Below are 22,737 nucleotides of genomic sequence, written 5' to 3'. Positions count from 1 at the left end.
AAATCTTTCACAAGAACGCTAGCAAATAAATAACAAATGGTTGAAATTAGAGCTGACTGGAAAATAGGAGCTTTTTCCAAGTGCAAATTTCTTCTCTTTGTTTTGGTCAAAAAACTGTGAATTTGTAGCCAAAAGCCACTTTCTGTGAAAAATCGCTTTCCATTAAAAATGTTATGTAATTGAAAGGCCAGTTTTCCATTGAAAAATAGTTTAGATGGAAGTTTTCGACCCGCCTTAGTGAAAATGAACAGTCACTCAGCATTTGAGGGAACACTCACTGAATTTGCAGTATTTTACCAGTTCTACTTATAAACATAAGACATGTAGGAATTACTACACCAAATCAAAGTAGTGATTCATGTCTCATTTATGGAATAAGTTGCACATAAGATGAATTTCTTCCTAATTTCAGGCAGCTTGGGACTGCCATATGTCCTGAAGCATGAGGGCTATATTTTTTTAAAATACATTGTAAAAATGGATGTTCTTCTTCCTTTGAGAACAGTACTGTTAAGTGAGTAAAACATAGATTGGTTAAGCAGCTTTATTTACTCAGCTATCTATAGTATGTTTCTCAAGGATTTTTCGAGTTTCACATTAAAAGAATTCTCATAGATTTACATGTTTTCATTAATCAAAATAGAATTTAGAAATAAAAAAGAAATTACAGAAATCAAAACAAAGATAGTGATCTGCAAGTGTGTAAAAATATTAATGAATTAATTTAACATAGTATGTAAAAACTTATCAAACTGCAATAAATTAAAGCCCTTTATCACAAAGCTGTAAATTTATTTTAATCCTATTTCTCTCCTGTCTTGAGGAGTTGATTTAGGTCTAACTATGGATCCTTAATAGAGATCTTTATCAATTTGCAAATCAACAAATATTATAAAAAAATCTCATTAACGATTAAACCAAAAGTTATTTTAAAAACTCAGAAATGTAAACTGTTACTTGCTTACTAAAGTATCAACTCAGTTCAAAATTGCCTTACTTTCTGGATTTCAAACACAAATACCACACATTAACCCAAGTACATATTTAATGACTGATTTATCTTATACTATATTTTTCCATATTAATTTCCATCTTGTTTTATGCACCCTAATATTTTATTTAATTTTTTGGCCACTGCTTCACACTAAGAAGAGGATATTGAACTGCCAGTACTGCTGGCCAGGGATCAAATCCTGGCCTCACTGAAGTCAATAACAAAACTTCCACTGATTTTAGTAGAACCAGGATTTCAGAATCTATCTGTGTGTGGAATTATTTATTCCAATGCAGGATACTTTGTCAACAGTTAATTCTTTATGCTACTTTGTACTGATTCACAATTACTTTCATCTGCCACTTTGCTGCCTGTTTTTCTAGCATTGAAAAGTCCTTCTCACATGCCTGACAGTCTTTTCTAAGGTTTCAGAGTAACAGCCGTGTTAGTCTGTATTCGCAAAAAGAAAAGGAGTACTTGTGGCAGCTTAGAGACTAACCAATTTATTAGAGCATAAGCTTTCGTGAGCTACAGCTCACTTCCTCAGATGCATATCGTGGAAACTGCAGCAGGCTTTATATATACACAGAGAATATGAAACAATACCTCCTCCCACCCCACTGTCCTGCTGCAGGACAGTGGGGTGGGAGGAGGTATTGTTTCATATTCTCTGTGTATATATAAAGCCTGCTGCAGTTTCCACGATATGCATCTGAGGAAGTGAGCTGTAGCTCACGAAAGCTTATGCTCTAAGCTATTACCAGCAGGACAGTGGGGTGGGAGGAGGTATTGTTTCATATTCTCTGTGTATATATAAAGCCTGCTGCAGTTTCCACGATATGCATCTGAGGAAGTGAGCTGTAGCTCACGAAAGCTTATGCTCTAAGCTATTACCAGCAGGACAGTGGGGTGGGAGGAGGTATTGTTTCATATTCTCTGTGTATATATAAAGCCTGCTGCAGTTTCCACGATATGCATCTGAGGAAGTGAGCTGTAGCTCACGAAAGCTTATGCTCTAAGCTATTACCAGCAGGACAGTGGGGTGGGAGGAGGTATTGTTTCATATTCTCTGTGTATATATAAAGCCTGCTGCAGTTTCCACGATATGCATCTGAGGAAGTGAGCTGTAGCTCATGAAAGCTTATGCTCTAATAAATTGGTTAGTCTCTAAGGTGCCACAAGTACTCCTTTTCTTTTAGTCTTTTCTAAATAATTTTGTGCAAGTTCTACCAAATCACTAGCACACCCACCCTTTCCAGATCATTAATAAAGAAAACTCACGGGTCCTACTATGGAATTTCAGGCACCCCTCTGCTAACCTTTCCATGTTGAAAATTAACCATTTATTCTTACTCTTTGTTGTCTGTCTTAGTCAAATCTAACCCATGACAGTACTTTAACTCTCAGCCACTGACTACTTCAATAACTCAAAAAAAGAGGAGTTCTTGTGGCACCTTAGGGTATGTCTACACTACGGAATAAGGTCGAATTTATAGAAGTCGGTTTTTTAGAAATCGGTTTTATATATTCGTGTGTGTGTGTCCCCACAGAAAATGCTCTAAGTGCATTAAGTGCATTAACTCGGCGGAGCACTTCCACAGTACCGAGGCTAGAGTCGACTTCCGGAGCGTTGCACTGTGGGTAGCTATCCCACAGTTCCCGCAGTCTCCGCTGCCCATTGGAATTCTGGGTTGAGATCCCAATGCCTGATGGGGCTAAAACATTGTCGCGGGTGGTTCTGGGTACATATCGTCAGGCCCCCGTTCCCTCCCTCCCTCCGTGAAAGCAAGGGCAGACAATCATTTCGCGCCTTTTTTCCTGAGTTACCTGTGCAGACACCATACCACTGCAAGCATGGAGCCCACTCAGGTAACCGTCACCCTATGTCTCCTGGGTGCTGGCAGACGCGGTACGGCATTGCTACACAGTAGCAGCAACCCCTTGCCTTGTGGCAGCAGACGGTACAGTACGACTGGTAGCCGTCATCGTCATGTCCGAGGTGCTCCTGGCCACGTCGGCTGGGAGCGCCTGGGCAGACATGGGCGCAGGGACTAAATTTGGAGTGACTTGACCAGGTCATTCTCTTTAGTCCTGCAGTCAGTCCTATTGAACCGTCTTATGGTGAGCGGGCAGGCGATACGGACTGCTAGCAGTCGTACTGTACCATCTTCTGCCGAGCAGCCATGAGATGTGGATGGCATGCAGTCCTTCTGCACCATCTGCTGCCAGCCAAAGATGTAAAAGATAGATGGAGTGGATCAAAACAAGAAATAGACCAGATTTGTTTTGTACTCATTTGCCTCCTCCCCTGTCTAGGGGACTCATTCCTCTAGATCACACTGCAGTCACTCACAGAGAAGGTGCAGCGAGGTAAATCTAGCCACGTATCAATCAGAGGCCAGGCTAACCTCCTTGTTCCAATAACAACGATAACTTAGGTGCACCATTTCTTATTGGAACCCTCCATGCAGTCCTGCCTGAAATACTCCTTGATGTACAGGCACCCCCTTTGTTGATTTTAGCTCCCTGAAGCCAACCCTGTAAGCCGTGTCGTCAGTCGCCCCTCCCTCCATCAGAGCAACGGCAGACAATCGTTCCGCGCCTTTTTTCTGTGCAGATGCCATACCAAGGCAAGCATGGAGGCCGCTCAGCTCACTTTGGCAATTAGGAGCACATTAAACACCACACGCATTATCCAGCAGTATATGCAGCACCAGAACCTGGCAAAGTGATACCAGGCGAGGAGGCGACGTCAGCGCGGTCACGTGAGTGATCAGGACATGGACACAGATTTCTCTGAAAGCATGGGCCCTGCCAATGCATGCATCATGTTGCTAATGGGGCAGGTTCATGCTGTGGAACGCCGATTCTGGGCTCGGGAAACAAGTACAGACTGGTGGGACCGCATAGTGTTGCAGGTCTGGGACGATTCCCAGCGGCTGCGAAACTTTCGCATACGTAAGGGCACTTTCATGGAACTTTGTGACTTGCTTTCCCCTGCCCTGATGCGCATGAATACCAAGATGAGAGCAGCCCTCACAGTTGAGAAACGAGTGGTGATAGCCCTGTGGAAGCTTGCAACGCCAGACAGCTACCGGTCAGTTGGGAATCAACTTGGAGTGGGCAAATCTACTGTGGGGGCTGCTGTGATGCAAGTAGCCCACGCAATCAAAGATCTGCTGATATCAAGGGTAGTGATCCTGGGAAATGTGCAGGTCATAGTGGATGGCTTTGCTGCAATGGGATTCCCTAACTGTGGTGGGGCTATAGACGGAACCCATATCCCTATCTTGGCACCGGAGCACCAAGCCGCCGAGTACATAAACCGCAAGGGGTACTTTTCGATAGTGCTGCAAGCTCTGGTGGATCACAAGGGATGTTTCACCAACATCAACGTGGGATGGCCGGGAAAGGTGCATGATGCTCGCATCTTCAGGAACTCTGGTCTGTTTCAAAAGCTGCAGGAAGGGACTTTATTCCCAGACCAGAAAATAACTGTTGGGGATGTTGAAATGCCTATATGTATCCTTGGGGACCCAGCCTACCCCTTAATGCCATGGCTCATGAAGCCATACACAGGCAGCCTGGACAGTAGTCAGGAGCTGTTCAACTACAGGCTGAGCAACTGCAGAATAGTGGTAGAATGTGCATTTGGATGTTTAAAGGCGCGCTGGCGCAGTTTACTGACTCGCTTAGACCTCAGCGAAACCAATATTCCCACTGTTATTACTGCTTGCTGTGTGCTCCACAATATCTGTGAGAGTAAGGGGGAGACGTTTATGGCGGGGTGGGAGGTTGAGGCAAATCGCCTGGCTGCTGGTTATGCACAGCCAGACACCAGGGCGGTTAGAAGAGCACAGGAGGGCACGGTACGCATCAGAGAAGCTTTGAAAACCAGTTTCATGACTGGCCAGGCTACGGTGTGAAAGTTCTGTTTGTTTCTCCTTGATGAAACCCCCCGCCCCTTGGTTCACTCTACTTCCCTGTAAGCTAACCACCCGCCTCTCCTCCCTTCAATCATCGCTTGCAGAGGCAATAAAGTCATTGTTGCTTCACATTCATGCATTCTTTATTCATTCATCACACAAATAGGGGGATGACTACCAAGGTAGCCCAGGAGGGGTGGTGGAGGAGGGAAGGAAAATGCCACACAGCACTTTAAGCACAGCACTTTAAAAGTTTACAACTTTAAAATTTATTGAATGACAGCCTTCTTTTTTTTGGGCAATCCTCTGTGGTGGAGTGGCTGGTTGGCCGGAGGCCCCCCCACCGCGTTCTTGGGCATCTGGGTGTGGAGGCTATGGAACTTGGGGAGGAGGGCGGTTGGTTACAGAGGGGCAGCAGTGGCAGTCTGTGCTCCAGCTGCCTTTGCTGCAGCTCAACCATACACTGGAGCATACTGGTTTGGTCCTGCAGCAGCCTCAGCATTGAATCCTGCCTCCTCTCATCACGCTGCTGCCACACTTGAGCTTCAGCCCTGTCTTCAGCCCGCCACTTACTCTCTTCAGCCCGCCACCTCTCCTCCCGGTCATTTTGTGCTTTCCTGCACTCTGACATTATTTGCCTCCATGCATTCGTCTGTGCTCTGTCAGTGTGGGAGGACAGCATGAGCTCGGAGAACATTTCATCACGAGTGCGTTTTTTTTTCTTTCTAAGCTTCACTAGCCTCTGGGAAGGAGAAGATCCTGTGATCATTGAAACACATGCAGCTGGTGGAGAAAAAAAAAGGGACAGCGGTATTTAAAAAGACACATTTTATAAAACAGTGGCTACACTCTTTCAGGGTAAACCTTGCTGTTAACATTACATACATAGCACATGTGCTTTCGTTACAAGGTCGCATTTTGCCTCCTCCCACCGCATGACTACCCCCTCAACCTTCCCCCCTCCCTGTGGCTAACAGCGGGGAACATTTCTGTTTAGCCACAGGCAAACAGCCCAGCAGGAATGGGCTCCTCTGAGTGTCCCCTGAAGAAAAGCACTCTATTTCAACCAGGTGACCATGAATTATATCTCACTCTCCTGAGGATAACACAGAGAGATAAAGAATGGATGTTGTTTGAATGCCAGCAAACATACACTGCAATGCTGTGTTCTACAATGTTTCCCGAGTACGTGTTACTGGCCTGGAGTGGTAAAGTGTCCTACCATGAAGGACGCAATAAGGCTGCCCTCCCCAGAAACCTTTTGCAAAGGCTTTAGGACTACATCTAGGAGAACCGCAAATGCCAGGGCAAAGTAATCCTTTCACATGCTTGCTTTTAAACCATGTATAGTATTTTAAAAGGTACACTCACCAGAGGTCCCTTCTCCACCTGCTGGGTCCAGGAGGCAGCCTTGGGTGGGTTTGGGGGGTACTGGCTCCAGGTCTAGGGTGAGAAACAGTTCCTGGCTGTCGGGAAAACCGGTTTCTCCGCTTGCTTGCTGTGAGCTATCTACAACCTCCTCATCATCATCATCTTCTTCGTCCCCAAAACCTGCTTCCGTATTGCCCCCATCTCCATTGAAGGAGTCAAACAACACGGCTGGGGTAGTGGTGGCTGAACCCCCTAAAATGGCATGCAGCTCATCATAGAAGCGGCATGTTTGGGGCTCTGACCCAGAGCGGCTGTTCGCCTCTCTGGTTTTCTGGTAGGCTTGCCTCAGCTCCTTAAGTTTCACGCGGCACTGCTTCGGGTCCCTGTTATGGCCTCTGTCCTTCATGCCCTGGGAGATTTTCACAAAGGTTTTGGCATTTCGAAAACTGGAACGGAGCTCTGATAGCACGGATTCCTCTCCCCAAACAGCGATCAGATCCCGTACCTCCCGTTCGGTCCATGCTGGAGCTCTTTTGCGATTCTGGGACTCCATCATGGTCACCTGTGCTGATGAGCTCTGCATGGTTACCTGCAGCTTGCCACGCTGGCCAAACAGGAAATGAGATTCAAAAGTTCGCGGTTCTTTTCCTGTCTACCCGGCCAGTGCATCTGAGTTGAGAGTGCTGTCCAGAGCGGTCATAATGGAGCACTCTGGGATAGCTCCCGGAGGCCAATACCATCGAATTGTGTCCACAGTACCCCAAATTCGAGCCGGCAACATCGATTTAAGCGCTAATCCACTTGTCAGGGGTGGAGTAAGGAAATCGATTTTAAGAGCCCTTTAAGTCGAAATAAAGGGCTTCATTGTGTGGACGGGTGCAGGTTTACATCGATTTAACGCTGCTAAATTCGACCTAAAGTCCTAGTGTAGACCAGGGCTTAGAGTCTCTGAGGTGCCCTCAGGACTCTTCTTTTTTTTTGCTGATACAGACTAACACAGATACCACTGAAACCTTTCAATAACTCAAGAGTCTCTTAGGAAGAATTTTGCCAAAAGTTTTGTGAAAGTTCAAATAAATTGTTTCAACCATTTCTCCAGAATCCAGTGTTTGTTGACTATACCCCAAAAATTCTAGTAGATTGGAGTGGCATGATTTTCTTTTGCAGAATTCATATTCATTTGTCCCTATCACATCAAGTTCATCTAGGTGTTTTTATATTTAATTGTTTTTTTAACTAATTTTCCTGATACTGAAGTAAGGTTCACTCACAGCATAGTCTGATTCTGGTCCTCTCTGGGCAGCCCCAGATGCAGGCAACATATTGGGGAGAAGTGTGTGCAGTGGCGTCTAGTTTTGATAGGGTGTTTTTGATTTTAGTTTCAGAGTAGCAGCCGTGTTCATCTGTATTCACAAAAAGAAAAGGAGTACTTGTGGCACCTTAGAGACTAACAAATTTATTTGAGCATAAGCTTTCATGAAGTGAGCTGTAGCTCACGAAAGCTTATGCTCAAATAAATTTGTTAGTCTCTAAGGTGCCACAAGTACTCCTTTTCTTTTTTCTATTTTAGTATACATGTTGTTACGTACCCAGATACTGGGACCACAGCGGGCTGGCACAAATTAGAGCACTGTTGCGGCAACTCTCACCTGCGCTGGGCCTGACACAAAGAATCAAGGAGCTATAACTCGTTGCCAGCTCACATTTCTACTTTTTGTCCTCTCCTAGCCCGTCATGGGGCATGGGGTAGAGGAGTCATCCCTTACTAGGTGCTCTCATAAGCTCCTGCCCTGCTTTTCTTGGGGCTCCCAGAGAATGGGAGGAAATCAGGCTGTGGAATTGCCGGAGATACTCTCTCTTCCCTCCCTTACCAATTTAACAGGCCACCAGTGGAGGAGTTGATGAGAAACCATAGTAGAGAGGAAACAGCAGCTTCTCAGATCACTCTCATCTCACACCAGGGCTGCTGTTAATGCTACAGGGGAGGAAGTGGGGGAAGTGATGCCCCTACCTCCTCCCTATAGCTACAGGGCTAATTCAAACCTTGACAGTAATCAGTTTTGAATACCTGCATAAAAGAGAGTTTTGAATACCTGTATAAACTTCAGCCAGAAGTTATGTGCTTGCTGCAGGAATCATTAATTCTATGGACTATGTTCTCCAGGAGGTCAGACTAGATGATCACAGTGGTCCCTTCTGGCCTTAAAATCTATTAATCTAATAAACACTTTCACTTATAAATAGAAAGCACAGCTGAAGAAACACAGCCTCCGTGAATAGTTAAAAATTCATTTTCTGATGAACATAGCTATCTTCAAGGGCAACAGTTCAAAGTTTTGAGGGCCTCAGGTTGAAAGTTACTGACCTAGCATAATGGACCCCCAATCTGAACTTGAGTCCTTAAGTGCCATCATAACATCAATTAATAATAATAGAGTAGGTTTTCACATTGAAGCTAAGTAACAATAGAAACCCCTCAGCAAACAATGTTATACAATGAAACTGGGATTGTGTCCATCATCCACCAACTTCCTCAGATGCTGGTTGAAAAAGGACAGTGAAGCAACAAACATGAAAACAAGTCTTTCCTCAGAATGACACAGCCAGACATGGAGGACATTTGTCTCTTATTTTGCAAATGACGAGCGCTATCTTGTCAGAGGCTCTGCAGATCCTGAGAAGTGCTGAACCCTCTCAGCTCCCATGGACACCAATGGGACTGGGAGCAGTTCAGCATCTTACAGGTTCAGGCTCTAATTTGTTACAGCTTGAACCGTCCTTTCTTCTAAATTACTCAGAGATAGTGTCCTGTGGTGAATGTGGTTAAAATGACGAACTAAGTTGTGAAACCATTTTGATTAAATGTAATAGATAGACGGACAGACAAACTACTTACGTGAGACCCAGCCTATGCTGCTACGCAATGTGGTCTCATTATTTCCTTGCACTCCCCCATCTATCTGCCTCTCTTATCCATCTGTCATCTCTTGTTTTATACTTAAATTATAAGCTCCTTGGGGCAGGGACTGTCTTTTTGTTCCGTGTTCACAAAGCACCTAGCACAATAGGGTCCATGACTAAGGCTCCTAGACACTATGATAAGTGGGCATTGCAAGTGGGCAATGGGAGGCTGATATAATGGGCCTACTGACAGCTCACATAACAAAAGAGAGATGATAGGAAGAGAGACAAGGTCGGTGAGGTAATATCTTTTATTGGACCAGCTTCAAAGGAAAGGGAGTGGGCACCTGACCAAAAGAGCCAATGGGAAGGCTAAAACTTTTTAAAATTGGAGGAAAAGCTTTCTCTTTGTGTTCTGTGGTTGTTCTCCAGAGAGAGGGAACAGAGCAAAGCCAGGGCTCTGTTTTTGCCAAGTATGGAAATTATTATATTATACCTAGAACTATCCAAATATGTAAGTAGAGTAGAAAATGTCTAGAAAGAAGCAATTAGGTTTATTTCTTTTATTTTCTGAAAGGCTTGTGGACTCCTCTGTGCTAACACCAGATGCTTTTGTTTTGCTTGTAACCTTTAAGCTGAACCTCAAGAGAGCTATCTTGATGCTTAATTTTTGTAATTGTTTCTTTTAAGATCTAGCAAAAAAACCAAGTTTCAGATGTATTTTCTTTGTTTTTGTTTTCAATAAAATTTACCTTTTTTAAGAACAGGATTGGATTTTTTGTGTCCTAAGAGGTTTGTGCATATGTTTTTTAATTAGCCGGTGGCAACAGCTGATTTCCTTTGTTTTCTTTCTCAGCTCTTCCCTAGAGAGGGGGTGAAAGGGCTTGAGAGTACCCCACAGGGAGGAATTCCCAAGTGTGCCTTCCTGGGTCCCAAGGGGTTTTTGCATTTCGGTGGTGGCAGCATTTACCAAGCCAAGGTCAGAGAAAGCTGTAACCTTGGGAGTTTAATACAAGCCTGGAGTGGCCAGTATTAATTTTTTAAAAAAGAAAAGGAGTACTTGTGGCACCTTAGAGACTAACAAATTTATTTGAGCATAAGCTTTCGTGAGCTACAGCTCACTTCATCGGATGCATTCAGTGGAAAATACAGTGGGGAGATTTATATACATAGAGAACATGAAACAATGGGTGTTACCATACACACTGTAACCAGAGTGATCACTTAAGGTGAGCAATTACCAGCAGGAGAGCGGGGGGGGGGAACCTTTTGTAGTGATAATCAAGGTGGGCCATTTCCAGCAGTTGACAAGAACGTCCGAGGAACAGTGGGGGGTGGGGGGAATAAACATGGGGAAATAGTTTTACTTCTGTGTAATGACCCATCCAATCCCAGTCTCTATTCAAGCCTAAATTAATTGTATCCAGTTTGCAAATTAATTCCAATTCAGCAGTCTCTCGTTGGAGTCTGTTTTTGAAGTATTTTTTGTTGAAGAATTGCAAATTTTAGGTCTGTAATCAAGTGACCAGAGAGATTGAAGTGTTGCCGGCACCCAGTGCCGAAAGGCAAAACAACAGCAGGGGTTCGTTACCCAGTGTGCTTCACTCAATAATCACAATGGAGTGGAGAAGCAGAAAAGTTTATTTGCAGCTGCAAACAAGGTACAGGGAGAATACAATCTCAAATCCTGCACACCAGAGCAGGTCATTACACACACTTTTATATTCCTTAATGCTACTGCACTACACATCAGCCAATTAACACTTTGCACAAATTCTCTGCCTTCCTTATATGGGTTACAACAATGTTTATTTCCTGCAACCTCTAACAAGCATTCCTAGCAACTTAAACAACCAGCACATTCTGTCTGGCCTTGTAGCTCTCTCTCCTATTACCTTTAACTTGGCGTCAGCAAACCTTACACTATAAGGCATTATCTGCGGCACTGCTATGGGTACCCGCATGGCCCCACAGTATGCCAACATTTTTATGGCTGACTTAGAACAACGCTTCCTCAGCTCTCGTTCCCTAATGCCCCTACTCTACTTGAGCTACATTGATGACATCTTCATTATCTGGACCCATGGAAAAGAAGCCCTTGAGGAATTCCACCATGATTTCAACAATTTCCATCCCACCATCAACCTCAGCCTTGTCCAGTCCACACAAGAGATCCACTTCCTGGACACTATGGTGCTAATAAGTGATGGTCACATAAACACCACCCTATACCGGAAACCTACTGACCGCTATTCCGACCTACATGCCTCCAGTTTTCATCAAGACCACACCACACGATCCATTGTCTACAGCCAAGCTCTACGATACAACCGCATTTGCTCCAACCCCTCAGACAGAGACAAACACCTACAAGATTTCTATCAAGCATTCTTACAACTACAATACCCACCTGCGCAAGTGAAGAAACAGACTGGCAGAGCCAGAAGAGTACCCAGAAGTCACCTACTACAGGACAGGCCCAACAAAGAAAATAACAGAACGCCACTAGCCATCACCTTCAGCCCCTCAACTAAAACCTCTCCAACGCATCATCAAGGATCTACAACCTATCCTGAAGGACGACCCATCACTCTCACAGATCTTGGGAGACAGGCCAGTCCTTGCTTAAAGACAGCCCCCCAACCTGAAGCAAATACTCCCCAGCAACCACACACCACACAACAAAAACACTAACCCAGGCACCTATCGTTGCAACAAAGCCCGTTGTCAACTGTGTCCACATATCTATTCGGGGACACCATCATAGGGCCTAATCACATCAGCCACACTATCAGAGGCTCGTTCACCTGCACATCTACCAATGTGATATATGCCATCATGTGCCAGCAATGCCCCTCTGCCATGTAATGCCCCTCTGCCATTGGTCAAACTGGACAGTCTCTACATAAAAGAATAAATGGACACAAATCAGACATCAAGAATTATAACATTCATAAACCAGCCGGAGAACACTTCAATCTCTCTGGTCACGTGATTACAGACATGAAAGTTGCAATTCTTCAACAAAAAATACTTCAAAAACAGACTCCAACGAGAGACTGCTGAATTGGAATTAATTTGCAAACTGGATACAATTAATTTAGGCTTGAATAGAGACTGGGATTGGATGGGTCATTACACAAAGTAAAACTATTTCCCCATGTTTATTCCCCCCACCCCCCACTGTTCCTCGGACATTCTTGTCAACTGCTGGAAATGGCCCACCTTGATTATCACTACAAAAGGTCCCCCCCCCGCTCTCCTGCTGGTAATTGCTCACCTTAAGTGATCACTCTGGTTACAGTGTGTATGGTAACACCCATTGTTTCATGTTCTCTATGTATATAAATCTCCCCACTGTATTTTCCACTGAATGCATCCGGTGAAGTGAGCTGTAGCTCACGAAAGCTTATGCTCAAATAAATTTGTTAGTCTCTAAGGTGCCACAAGTCCTCCTTTTCTTTTTGAGAATACAGACTAACACGGCTGCTACTCTGAAACCTATTAATTTTTAGAATCCTTGTGGGCCCCCACCTTCTGCACTCGAAGTGTCAGAGTGGGGAATCAGCCTTGAAACATGGTCAAACCAATGGGCTAGGAAAATTCTCTTTGTAGCAGCTTTCTAAATGGATATGAGTGGGGCAAGATCACATTTGTTAAGACCTAAGAAGAGCAGGATGTTGCAATAATCAAGGCATAGATGACCAGAGCTTGGATGGGAATGTTAGCTGTGTGGATGTTCAAATCCCTGTTCCAATAAATATTTATACAAAGTGGAACAGCTTCAATAGGACAAATTGAGTCTCACCTGCCAATAGCCCAGTTGTTAAAGCACTCAGCTGGGAACTGAGACACCTAGGTTCAAGCTCTTGGTTTGAATCAGACAAATTGGAAACTTGGACCTGGACTTCCTATAAGCAAAGTAAATGGCTTAACCACCCAGCTATTCATGGGAAGGGGGAGGGGGGGTTCTCTCTTTGCAAGTAGGATCAAAACTGGTCTGTTACAGCAAAACGATTCCATTTTGATGAATCTTCATTTTAGATTAAAACCTTGAATAAAAAATTTCACAATCACCTCCAGTATTTACTGTCTTCAAATGGTTGCACAATCAGATGGTATTAGTTAACTTGTATTGTGTCACTCCATCTTGTGTTATATGATATCTGTTGCTAATTAAAGCCTTTTAAACCGTGAGTCATTCTACAGCAGACTTTATGAAACACCCTATTAACCATATAAACTGACAAGCCTGAAAGACACATATACCGAAAGTAGTGCCTGACTCTTGCTACGCTAAGGCAGAAATGAGGATAAGAATGAAGAGCCTTCCATTTTCACTGTTTCTATATGTGGCATTTTCTTATGCTTTTCCTGTGCTTCCAGAAAAAAACAATGAGGGAGAAAATATGCAGCTTGTACAGGTAACTTCATTTTCTGAATCTAAGATGTGCTGAGCCATTTCCTTTTAGATTTTAAAGCAGCTGCATGTTTGAATTGGTCAAGACATTGTTATCCCATGACAATTCCCTACCCAACCATGCACAGCTCTCGTAAGCACACTTTGCTAAAACAGATAAAAATAAGTAGGAATTGTCAAGTGATTAAAAAAATGGAAAGTGTGGTCTGTTTCTATTTAGCCAGATTCCTAAGACAAATAGCTGCTGGAGCACATGGAAATTGAGGATGAAAGCATAGTGTACGAATAATAGTGGTCCTAAGGTAATTTTTTTAAGATCTAAAAAAAAGGTTGTGGAATTCATTCATTTATTTATGTATTTCTTGTCAGGAGTATCTAGAGAAATTTTATGAGCTTCAACCAGATCCAGAGCATCTAGCATGGAGAAGGAGCACTAGCCCCATGGTTGAAAAGATCCAAAAAATGCAAGAATTTTTTGGATTGGAAGTGACCGGGAAGCCAGATCCTGAGACTTTGGAAGTGATGCAGAAGCCCAGGTGTGGAGTTCCTGATGTCGGACAGTATGGTTTCATTCTCCCAGGATGGAAAAAAACCAAATTGACATACAGGTAATATCTATGTAATTTTTTCTTGTGTTTAAAATGTGGTTCTCATCTGAAAAGGAGCTCAAAAGTTATCTTGTGGACATCCTTATTTATTTTCTTTTAAAAAGCACTCCTAGCAAGTGTGCTCGGTTAACACAAACAAAAATTTGTCAGTTTTTCCCTGCCAGTCATGCAAATATACCCTGGGCTCTGGGAGTCTAGCTGGGTACTTTACCTCTCTGACATAATTTCTAGTCAAGATTCTGTAGGCCAACCATGAGTCTCACTTATGTTCGTTACACCCCTGTTGTCTTCAAATGATGTCATCAATGGCAACTTAATGTGTCTCCAGAGTCAGTCGATATGACTTTCAGTGTGCCCAAGGAGAAGATCTGTTGAACAGCAGCCATTTTGTCAGGGTATTATTTAAGAGGACAGATATATATGATAGAACATTGGTATTATAAATATTAGAGATGGAAAAGACGAGTTCTTGCATTCCTGGCACACAGAAACCAAAGTGAGTTTTGAATGCTCAAGGATCATCGGTCAGGCCTCCTTTTGTATCTTCTAGTACAATATGCTATCATTGCTGGATAAACTCTCTAGATAAACCATAAGTATTATTATTGCAGCATATGCATTTGTTTCTTTATTCCTACAGAATTGTGAACTACACTCCAGATATGACACAAACTGATGTGGATAAAGCAATCCAGAAGGCATTTAAAGTGTGGAGCACTGTGTCCCCACTGACTTTCACTCGGATTTATAAAGGGATAGCAGATATAATGATTGCTTTTGGGACTGGAGGTACTGTAATAATTGTATGGAACTTGTAAGATGAATTTATATTGTTGTCTACAGCAATGATATGGAACTCTAATTTTTTTTCAACAAATTCCTGTTTAGCTCATGGTCACTGTCCCCGTTATTTTGATGGACCCCTTGGTGTTCTTGGCCATGCTTTTCCACCTGGCAATGGTATTGGAGGGGATGTCCACTTTGATGAAGATGAACACTGGACAGAAGGCTCTGCTGGTAGGTCCAGATCTCCTGTACTATGTGTTAATGATATCTTGATGTTGTTTAGAGGAAGGAATGCCCTGAGATAAAGGACCCTTTTGTAGTACAATGTTAATGTTAAAAATAATTAGGATATTAAAGATCATCTTCAAATGTCTTTCACAGTCTTGCTTGAAAAAAGATTGTAGAGGAAGAGTACATACTTCTCCTGAGCAACCTGGTTTGTTTAGATTCAGGTATCCACAGTGCCTGACTGAAGATATACAAATTTGGCCTTGTCTATACTATAGGATGGAACCAGTGGTAAATGTACCAAATGGCACAGCACTGTCTGAAGCACCAGCAGTATAGTGTGTCCTTGTTAATGCTGTAGCAATAGGGCTATTGCAGTTTTGCCCCATGTCCACACTAGAGCTGTAGTACACTTCTGCAGTACCTCTCACACAGTTTCCAGCACAGCTCCCTCAAGTGGTGGTTTGTGGGATATTTCAAAAAGCTTTTTGGAATTCCCTGGGGAACCATAGGAAATTGTGAAAGAGGTCAAACTCCCAGAATCCTCTGGAGGAACTCACATTAATCCTCCGGTTCCAATACAATTTCCTAGTCCTTTTCTTATGTTCCACACTGGCAGAGGAAGGACTTGAATCCAGGTCTCTCAAATCTAAGGTAAGTGTCCAAACCACTGGGCTATTGAATATTCAAGGATGGCCCACTCCACTCTCTTTTCCCTCTCTCTCTTCTTCCATTCCTTCCCCCCAGTGAAAAGTTTCAGAAAGTCTTGGTTTCATTCCTCAATGGAACAAAAAGAAATGTCCAAACCTCATATTTTGTTTGCAAAATGGAATTATTGTTTTCTAGCCAGCCATACTCAGGAGATCTAGGTTCAATTCACTGCTCTGCCACAGACTTGTGATATTGGCAAGTCACTTGACAACTCTGGACCTCAGTTTTTTGTCTTTGAAGGAGAGATAATAATTCTTCCTTGCCTTACAAGGGGTTTGTGAAGCTAAATCTATTAATGTCTGTGAGGCGCTCAGATACTACACTGATAACTATAAAGTATCAAGATAACTATCTGAGCTAATCTAATTTCTCCTGTTTGTTGAGCTGACATTAAATCAGGGCTACCTTTGTCTGATGAGTTTTATTAGGGGATATTTTAAATAAACCATAGACCTAGAAAAAAATCTATTTATAAAAGGGAAAACGTCCAGTCAGCACTATTTTTTTTTTATATTTCCTGCCCAAACTGTGTATACCATGTGTGCAAGGAAGAAAGTCCCATAGAACAACAATTCAGTGCCTCAGGCATAAATATGAGTATTCTTCTTGTTCTAGCCCTCCTGCTCTTGATAGGTCTGAATCACCAGACAGTCAGGGGTAGGTAAACTGGAAAGCCTTTCCTGGCAATTCATCAAAACTGCTCTCATGCTCGCCTCTAGCTAACTACTCACTCAGCTCACCTAGTTTCAACAACAACAGGAAAGAGCCAAACAGGCACTCCTTTCTTGACTCTGGAAGAACATCACCTTCAGGGCTCAAATTCTCATATACGATTTCCTGGAGCCCCCTACACTCCTCCCATTCAGGGCTCCAGGTTTCAGCTGCGGGGTGGGGGAGTCTCAGGGCTATAGCCCTATGGGGCACGCTGGGACTTGGGGCTTCAGCCCCTTGGGTTGCACCAGGGCTCGCTCCACAGGTTTGAAAATATTTGCTGGAGCTCCACTCTGGACAGCTCTAGCTGAATTTAAGCCCTGACCACCTTGTTTATATAACGTTTCATGCTATATCCCACCACCAGTGGTTTGAGGTATAGTCTGTGATGGCTGTAGAACCACTAAGATCCTCTGTAGCACTTGTGTGTTGAGCAGTCAGCTGGACTTCTCAGTTGCAGTCCTGTAGACAAAAATACATCTAAACTGTCTTGCACCTATGCTTTTTTTAGGGTTCAACTTGTTTCTTGTCGCTGCCCACGAGTTTGGCCACGCATTGGGTCTCTCACATTCCACTGACCGTGGAGCCTTGATGTTCCCAAATTATGCCTACATCAACCCCACTGAATTCCCACTGTCCCCGGATGACATTAGTGGCATACAGGCCATTTACGGTGAGTAGAATCCATCTCCTCAAAAAATCAGAAACAAACAATATCTCAGACAAAGTGAAATAATTTTTAACTAATTATATTTCAATATTGTCCTCTTGTGTGTGAAATACATGACTATCCCACACATTTTGGTACATTCTTTTTAAACTGCTTTCCCTAGGACCCTCACCTAACACCCCGGATAAGCCAGCCAGACCCGCATCACCTAAAACCTGTGACCCTATGGTGTCTTTCGATGCTATCACTACACTGCGCAGAGAAGTCATGTTTTTTAAAGACAGGTAAACCCAGTCCCTCTTCAATTGACATTAACCTTTGTTTGGACATTTCTTTTACGTTATTTCTTAATGACTGAATGCAACAACATACTCCAGTGATAAGCACCATAGAAAGAAAGAAAGAAAGAAAGAAAGAAAGAAAGAAAGAAAGAAAGAAAGAAAGAAAGAAAGAAAGAAAGAAAGAAAGAAAGAAAGAAAGAAAGAAAGATTTCAAAATTAATTACCCACAGAAATAAGAGATGTTTTATTGTTAACAGTGAAGCTATTTACAAACTCGCCTACATTTATACTAGATGTCAAGTGAGTCCTCTGGCAAGAGTTGCCTTGTCTTTCCCAGAAAATATCTCAGGTCCAGCAAAGGTCTATGATTCATTCCAAAATAAGCAGATGGTCAGATTGAGTTGTGAGATAAGTAAATGCTACCATCATTTGCAAAGGAATGGTTATGTTCTGTAATACCTCTTGGGGCCAAATTCAGTTCTCAGTTATACCTGTACAAGCCCACAATCAGTGGGAACTCATAAGTTAGCAGATCAGAATCAGACTCATTATTTTGTGTATCCTGGATCCTCTAGCTGATTCTTTCATGTGTTAGACTGTGGCACAGAAACTACCTAATCCCTCATCTAGCCCTAATTTATATTCTTAGTCAGTCAACAGCAAGGGTGGACTGGTCAGTCACCAAAAGGGGTTTCTACAAGTAGCTGATATATTTGGATATTTGACTGCAGCAAGTGACAGAATTTTCTTTCCCAGTATGTCCAATGTTTTACTTTCTAGCATGGTGAAATCATTGACTGATTAATAGAATGCACATGGTATCCTGCTAGATTCCCTTGACAAGAAAGAGGTTATACGTCCCATCACTGTTTACAGTCTTATGAATATACAGAAATGTACATGGGTTTATTATTTACTGTGAAAATTGTATCATATTTAAATCAGGCACATATGGAGAGTTTATCCTGATAATTCAGAAGTTGAACTTGAATTAATTTCTACATTCTGGCCTTTTCTCCCATCTGGTATTCAAGCTGCTTATGAAAATATTAAAGATCAGATTCTATTTTTCAAAGGTAAAATATGTATGATTTTCTCTAAATTCTTCTTACGTGTAATTTTTGGGAGGAAATTGGAGGAAAGCACGGGGTGTGTAGTGCTTCAATGTGAGTAATACCTATGCCAATGGGAGGATTTTCCCACTGGTGTAGGTAATCCACCTTCCCAAGAGGCCATAGGTAGGTTGATGGAAGAATTCTTCTGTTGACCAAGTGGCTTTCTTCACGGGGGGAGCGAGGGAGTAGCAGGGAGAGGTAAGATTGGTATAGCTACATCTCTCAGTGGTGTGGATGTCTCACACCCCGAGAGACATATTTACACCAGTGTAATTCCCTGTATAGACCTGGCCTGGATAAAATGAACAATTACAGGAAATTTCACCTAGTTTTCCTTATATGTGATTTCCTGAATTCTGCTACTGTGCAGGCCCATGTGTTACTTCCACTAAGCAAATGCACTTGTGTTTGTTTGGCTTGTCAAAAACCACAGGTGAAACATTACAAATCTTGTTGTTGTTTTTAACAGGAAATAATTTCTGGGTTATCAGTGGGTACCAGGTGCTCCCTGGTTATCCTAAGAACATCAACACATTGGGTTTCCCAAGGAGTGTTAAGAAAATTGATGCAGCCGTTTCTAATAAAAACACAGGAACAACAGACTTTTTTGTAGGTGACAAGTATTGGAGGTAAGATCAATGGCTAAATTTTTTTCTTTCTGGTTGACTTCCGTGCAACCTTCATGTGTGCATTTAAATATAAGATTTTCCCTTTAAATATTTAGACAGCTAGGACACTTTATTAAGGAATATATTTTAATTTTCAAGGAAAGTATTTGTTTAAATGACTCCTGAACTGAGAAAAGAATATACCTTTGCTTCTCTTTCAAAGACCGGTTTAACAGGACTGTTAATACAGTACTCTGCATGTAGATTTCTTTTGGTGCACTGTATAAGACAATAAGAGTATTCAAGGAAAATGGTAGATGCCTCAACACTTGGGACTTTTACAAATAAAGTGGACAAAAAACTAGAAAATGTGCTGTACAAAGCAATTATCTGTTGGCAGGGAGATGGACTGGATGATCCAACCGGACTTTACCTACTCTAACTTCTGTACAAATAACAGTACATTGACTCACAGTGTCGGCTTATGTCTATACCATGAGCTGAAGGTGCAATTCCCCTGCTCACGTACGCAGATTCATGGTTAGCGCTTGTTGAACGAGCATGAGTATAAATAGCTGTGTAGTCACAGTAGTATGGTAGGTGCAGCAGAAGCATGGCTTAGCCATGGCCAAACCGTGCTCACCTAATTCACAGGAGTGCCTTTTAGCACGAAATACCAGAGAAATAAGAAACAGGCAGATAAGACAGATAATAAACTAGACATGTGAGTGGCCCATTATGCAGAGTTGGTCACTATTCAGAGGTCCCTGCAATAAGTAAGGAGCATGGATGAGTCAAAGAAGCTTTATCATCATTGTGTATTTCCTTAGTCTGATGAGTCAAGTCAGCCACACAATGTTTGCTGAATTTACAGTTGTCTGTGGTTTCCTATCATTTGTATTTACTGGTTTTGGAAAAAACCCTTGCAATAACATATGCTGCTGTTCTACTGACCTGGTGACAGGGCAAAGGAACATTAGCTGCCCACATAAAAGCTACCATACAGAGTTTTAAAATGTACTATTAATACAGTAATTATTTCAGAACCACAGCCTTCCTCCAAAAATGTCTTATATCCAAAGACAAAACAAATTATTTTCTTTTTGTTTCAGCAGGGAGTGTTCCTAGTTCTTTCTGAACAAAGAACCATTTAGTTCCTCCTTTCACCCGCTAAAGTAAACCCAGTATTATATTAACTGTCCTTCACACCAAGGAGAACTGGGTCCATCAGAACTGACCTTAATTTGACTAGATGGATCATCAAAGAGTGATAAGCCAGTTCCCCCTCTCTCCTCTAAATTTCAAAGCTGAGTATGCTTCCAGGTTACAAGCTATGGACAAAGCTTAAATGCCAAACTTTGTGCCTCCATATGGTAATACATAAATTCACAGCTTTTAGGGCCAGAACAGATCATTAGATCATCTTGTCTCACCTCCTGTATAACACAAGTCATTACATTTCATGCATTTACCCCTGCATTTAGATCAGTAACTTGTGTTTAACTAAAATGCATCTTCTAGAAAGTCATCCAGTCTTGACTTGAAGAGATGGAATATCCACCACTTCTGTTGGCAGTTTGTTTCAATGGCTAATCACCCTCACTGTTAAAAACTTGTGCCTTGGTTTTTTTTAATTTGAATTCGCTTTTCTTCAGCTCCCAGCTAGACACTTCCAGCTCTGCCCCTCAAAGAGTTTGCTCCCATATTAAACACGAGGCCACACTCCTGCAAAGAGTAGATAGGCTCATAGGTTTTAAGGTTAGAAGAGTCCACTGTGATCATGTAGTCTTGAGTTGCTGCATGTGCTTAACTTTGTGCAATGTGGGTAGCCTAATGAAGTCAATTGGTCTACTCACAGTGAATAAAGTTAATCACGTGCTTAAATCTTTGCAGGATTAGGGCTTAAATTCTTGCAAATCCATTCTACCCTGTTATATCATTCAGGTATGAGGAAAGCAGTCAATCCATGGAAAAGGGCTATCCAAGACAGGTAACAGATGATTTTCCAGGAATTGGCAAGAAAGTTGATGCTGTTTTCCAGCATAAAGGTAAGTGGAATGAACTTTAAAGTAAGCAGAATATTTGCACTGTTGTAAATTTCAGGAGGATTAAAAATATTATTAGTCATTATTATATTAGTCACATTATATGCCATTATTATTATTACCTTGCTAAGAGCAGAAAGTAACAAGAGGTTTTCTGTGCATATGGAAGATGGAATTTTGCTATTGTCTCCAGCATTATTTGTTAAAATAGAGCTACAAATGACTTGTACAATCTAATCATACCACTTACTTTTATTTCTAGGATTCTTCTACTTTTTCCGTGGATCAAAGCAATGGGAGTTTGACCCTAATGCTAAGAGAGTTATTCGTGTGATGAAGAGCAATATCTGGTTTAACTGTTAATATGAAACATTATTATATGCAACCTAAGAAAAGAAAGACTAGCTAGCTAGCTTTCTATAAAATCGCACATCACTGTGATATCAAAGAACCTAGTATATTGGAAAGGCAACAGGGCTGTTTTTTCATGAATGTCTACATTTTTTAATTCTCAGTATTGTTCATATTCATTGTATGTCCAATGGTCAAAGTAGAGCTACAGTCTTCGATTTCTTTTCATAACAAAGTATAACATATTCATGTGTGTTTTATACTCTGAATGGACTTCCCACTATTTTGGCAATAAAGTGTTTTATGCTTGGTATTAACTGCTGTTTGCTTCATCTGTTTATGACACTTCACATTTCTAAAACAGAAAAGGTCTGAAGGACTTGACACAAATATGCTGAATATATTTTTAAATTATATATCCCCATCTTTTCATTTTTTCCTTCACAACACCTCCAATCTCCAAGTCATTTGTAGCTCCGTTTTAACGAATAATAATTCTGTCCACATTGCCAAATCTGTCATTCAGGCCCTTATTGTCTTGTGTCTTAACTTTCTCATCATCTCCTCTTTGGCCTTGATTGCTTCAACCTTCACCCTCAAATCAATTCAGAATCACTCTCCTTGCTTGTTGCTTCAACCATGTCACCCCTCTCTCTTGCATCAAGTATAATCTTCTTGGAACATTATGTCCATTCATAATTTAACCCTGTTCTGTTCAGTCAATCCATTATCTTACCATGGGTAAATCTTTGTGCCACCAACAATGACAGCCTTTCCCACCCATTAGTCTACTTCTAACTTGAGTACCTGTGTGCTTTATCTCATGCTGCTCCTTGTGCATGGAACAAACTCCCCACAAAAATCCATAAAGTCGCTACCTTATCCTCCCTTCATATGTTTCCTTCAGACACCCTTATGCAATAATGCCTATAGAACACCTCGTCAGCAAGTTATATTGTGCACTAATCTATGTGAAAACATGCTTGCACTGTATTGGTTTGTCCTCCTTCC

At 42.1% G+C, this 22,737-nt stretch overlaps 1 protein-coding gene across 1 annotated transcript; it reads left to right on the top strand.

Moving 5' to 3' along the window:
* Window positions 1–13,455: 13,455 nt before the first annotated feature.
* LOC311515064 (matrix metalloproteinase-27-like) lies at window positions 13,456–21,994 on the top strand. The gene is made up of 10 exons (XM_084617916.1): window positions 13,456–13,616; window positions 13,982–14,220; window positions 14,861–15,009; window positions 15,109–15,237; window positions 17,168–17,329; window positions 17,490–17,610; window positions 18,553–18,683; window positions 19,192–19,351; window positions 21,275–21,378; window positions 21,638–21,994. Exons 1-10 carry the CDS (start codon window positions 13,500–13,502, stop codon window positions 21,736–21,738), a joined length of 1,413 nt encoding a protein of 470 aa, XP_084474042.1. The 5' UTR covers window positions 13,456–13,499; the 3' UTR covers window positions 21,739–21,994.
* Window positions 21,995–22,737: the final 743 nt, after the last annotated feature.

Source organism: Lepidochelys olivacea (genome assembly GCF_965140295.1).
Source record: "Lepidochelys olivacea isolate rLepOli2 genome assembly, chromosome: 1".
NCBI lineage: Eukaryota > Metazoa > Chordata > Testudines > Cheloniidae > Lepidochelys > Lepidochelys olivacea.
Note: the sequence above shows the minus strand (reverse complement) of the source record. Positions and strands in the feature narration are given on the sequence as shown.

What these genes read in the sequence shown, in the direction of transcription:
- LOC311515064 (XM_084617916.1), top strand. Translation starts at nt 13,500, where the DNA reads ATGAGGATAAGAATGAAGAGCCTTCCATTTTCACTGTTTCTATATGTG. An exon ending in GTCATGTTTTTTAAAGACAG is followed by an intron (nt 17,611 to 18,552) that starts GTAAACCCAGTC and finishes TATTTAAATCAG; the next exon opens with GCACATATGGAGAGTTTATC. An exon ending in TGCTGTTTTCCAGCATAAAG is followed by an intron (nt 21,379 to 21,637) that starts GTAAGTGGAATG and finishes TTTTATTTCTAG; the next exon opens with GATTCTTCTACTTTTTCCGT.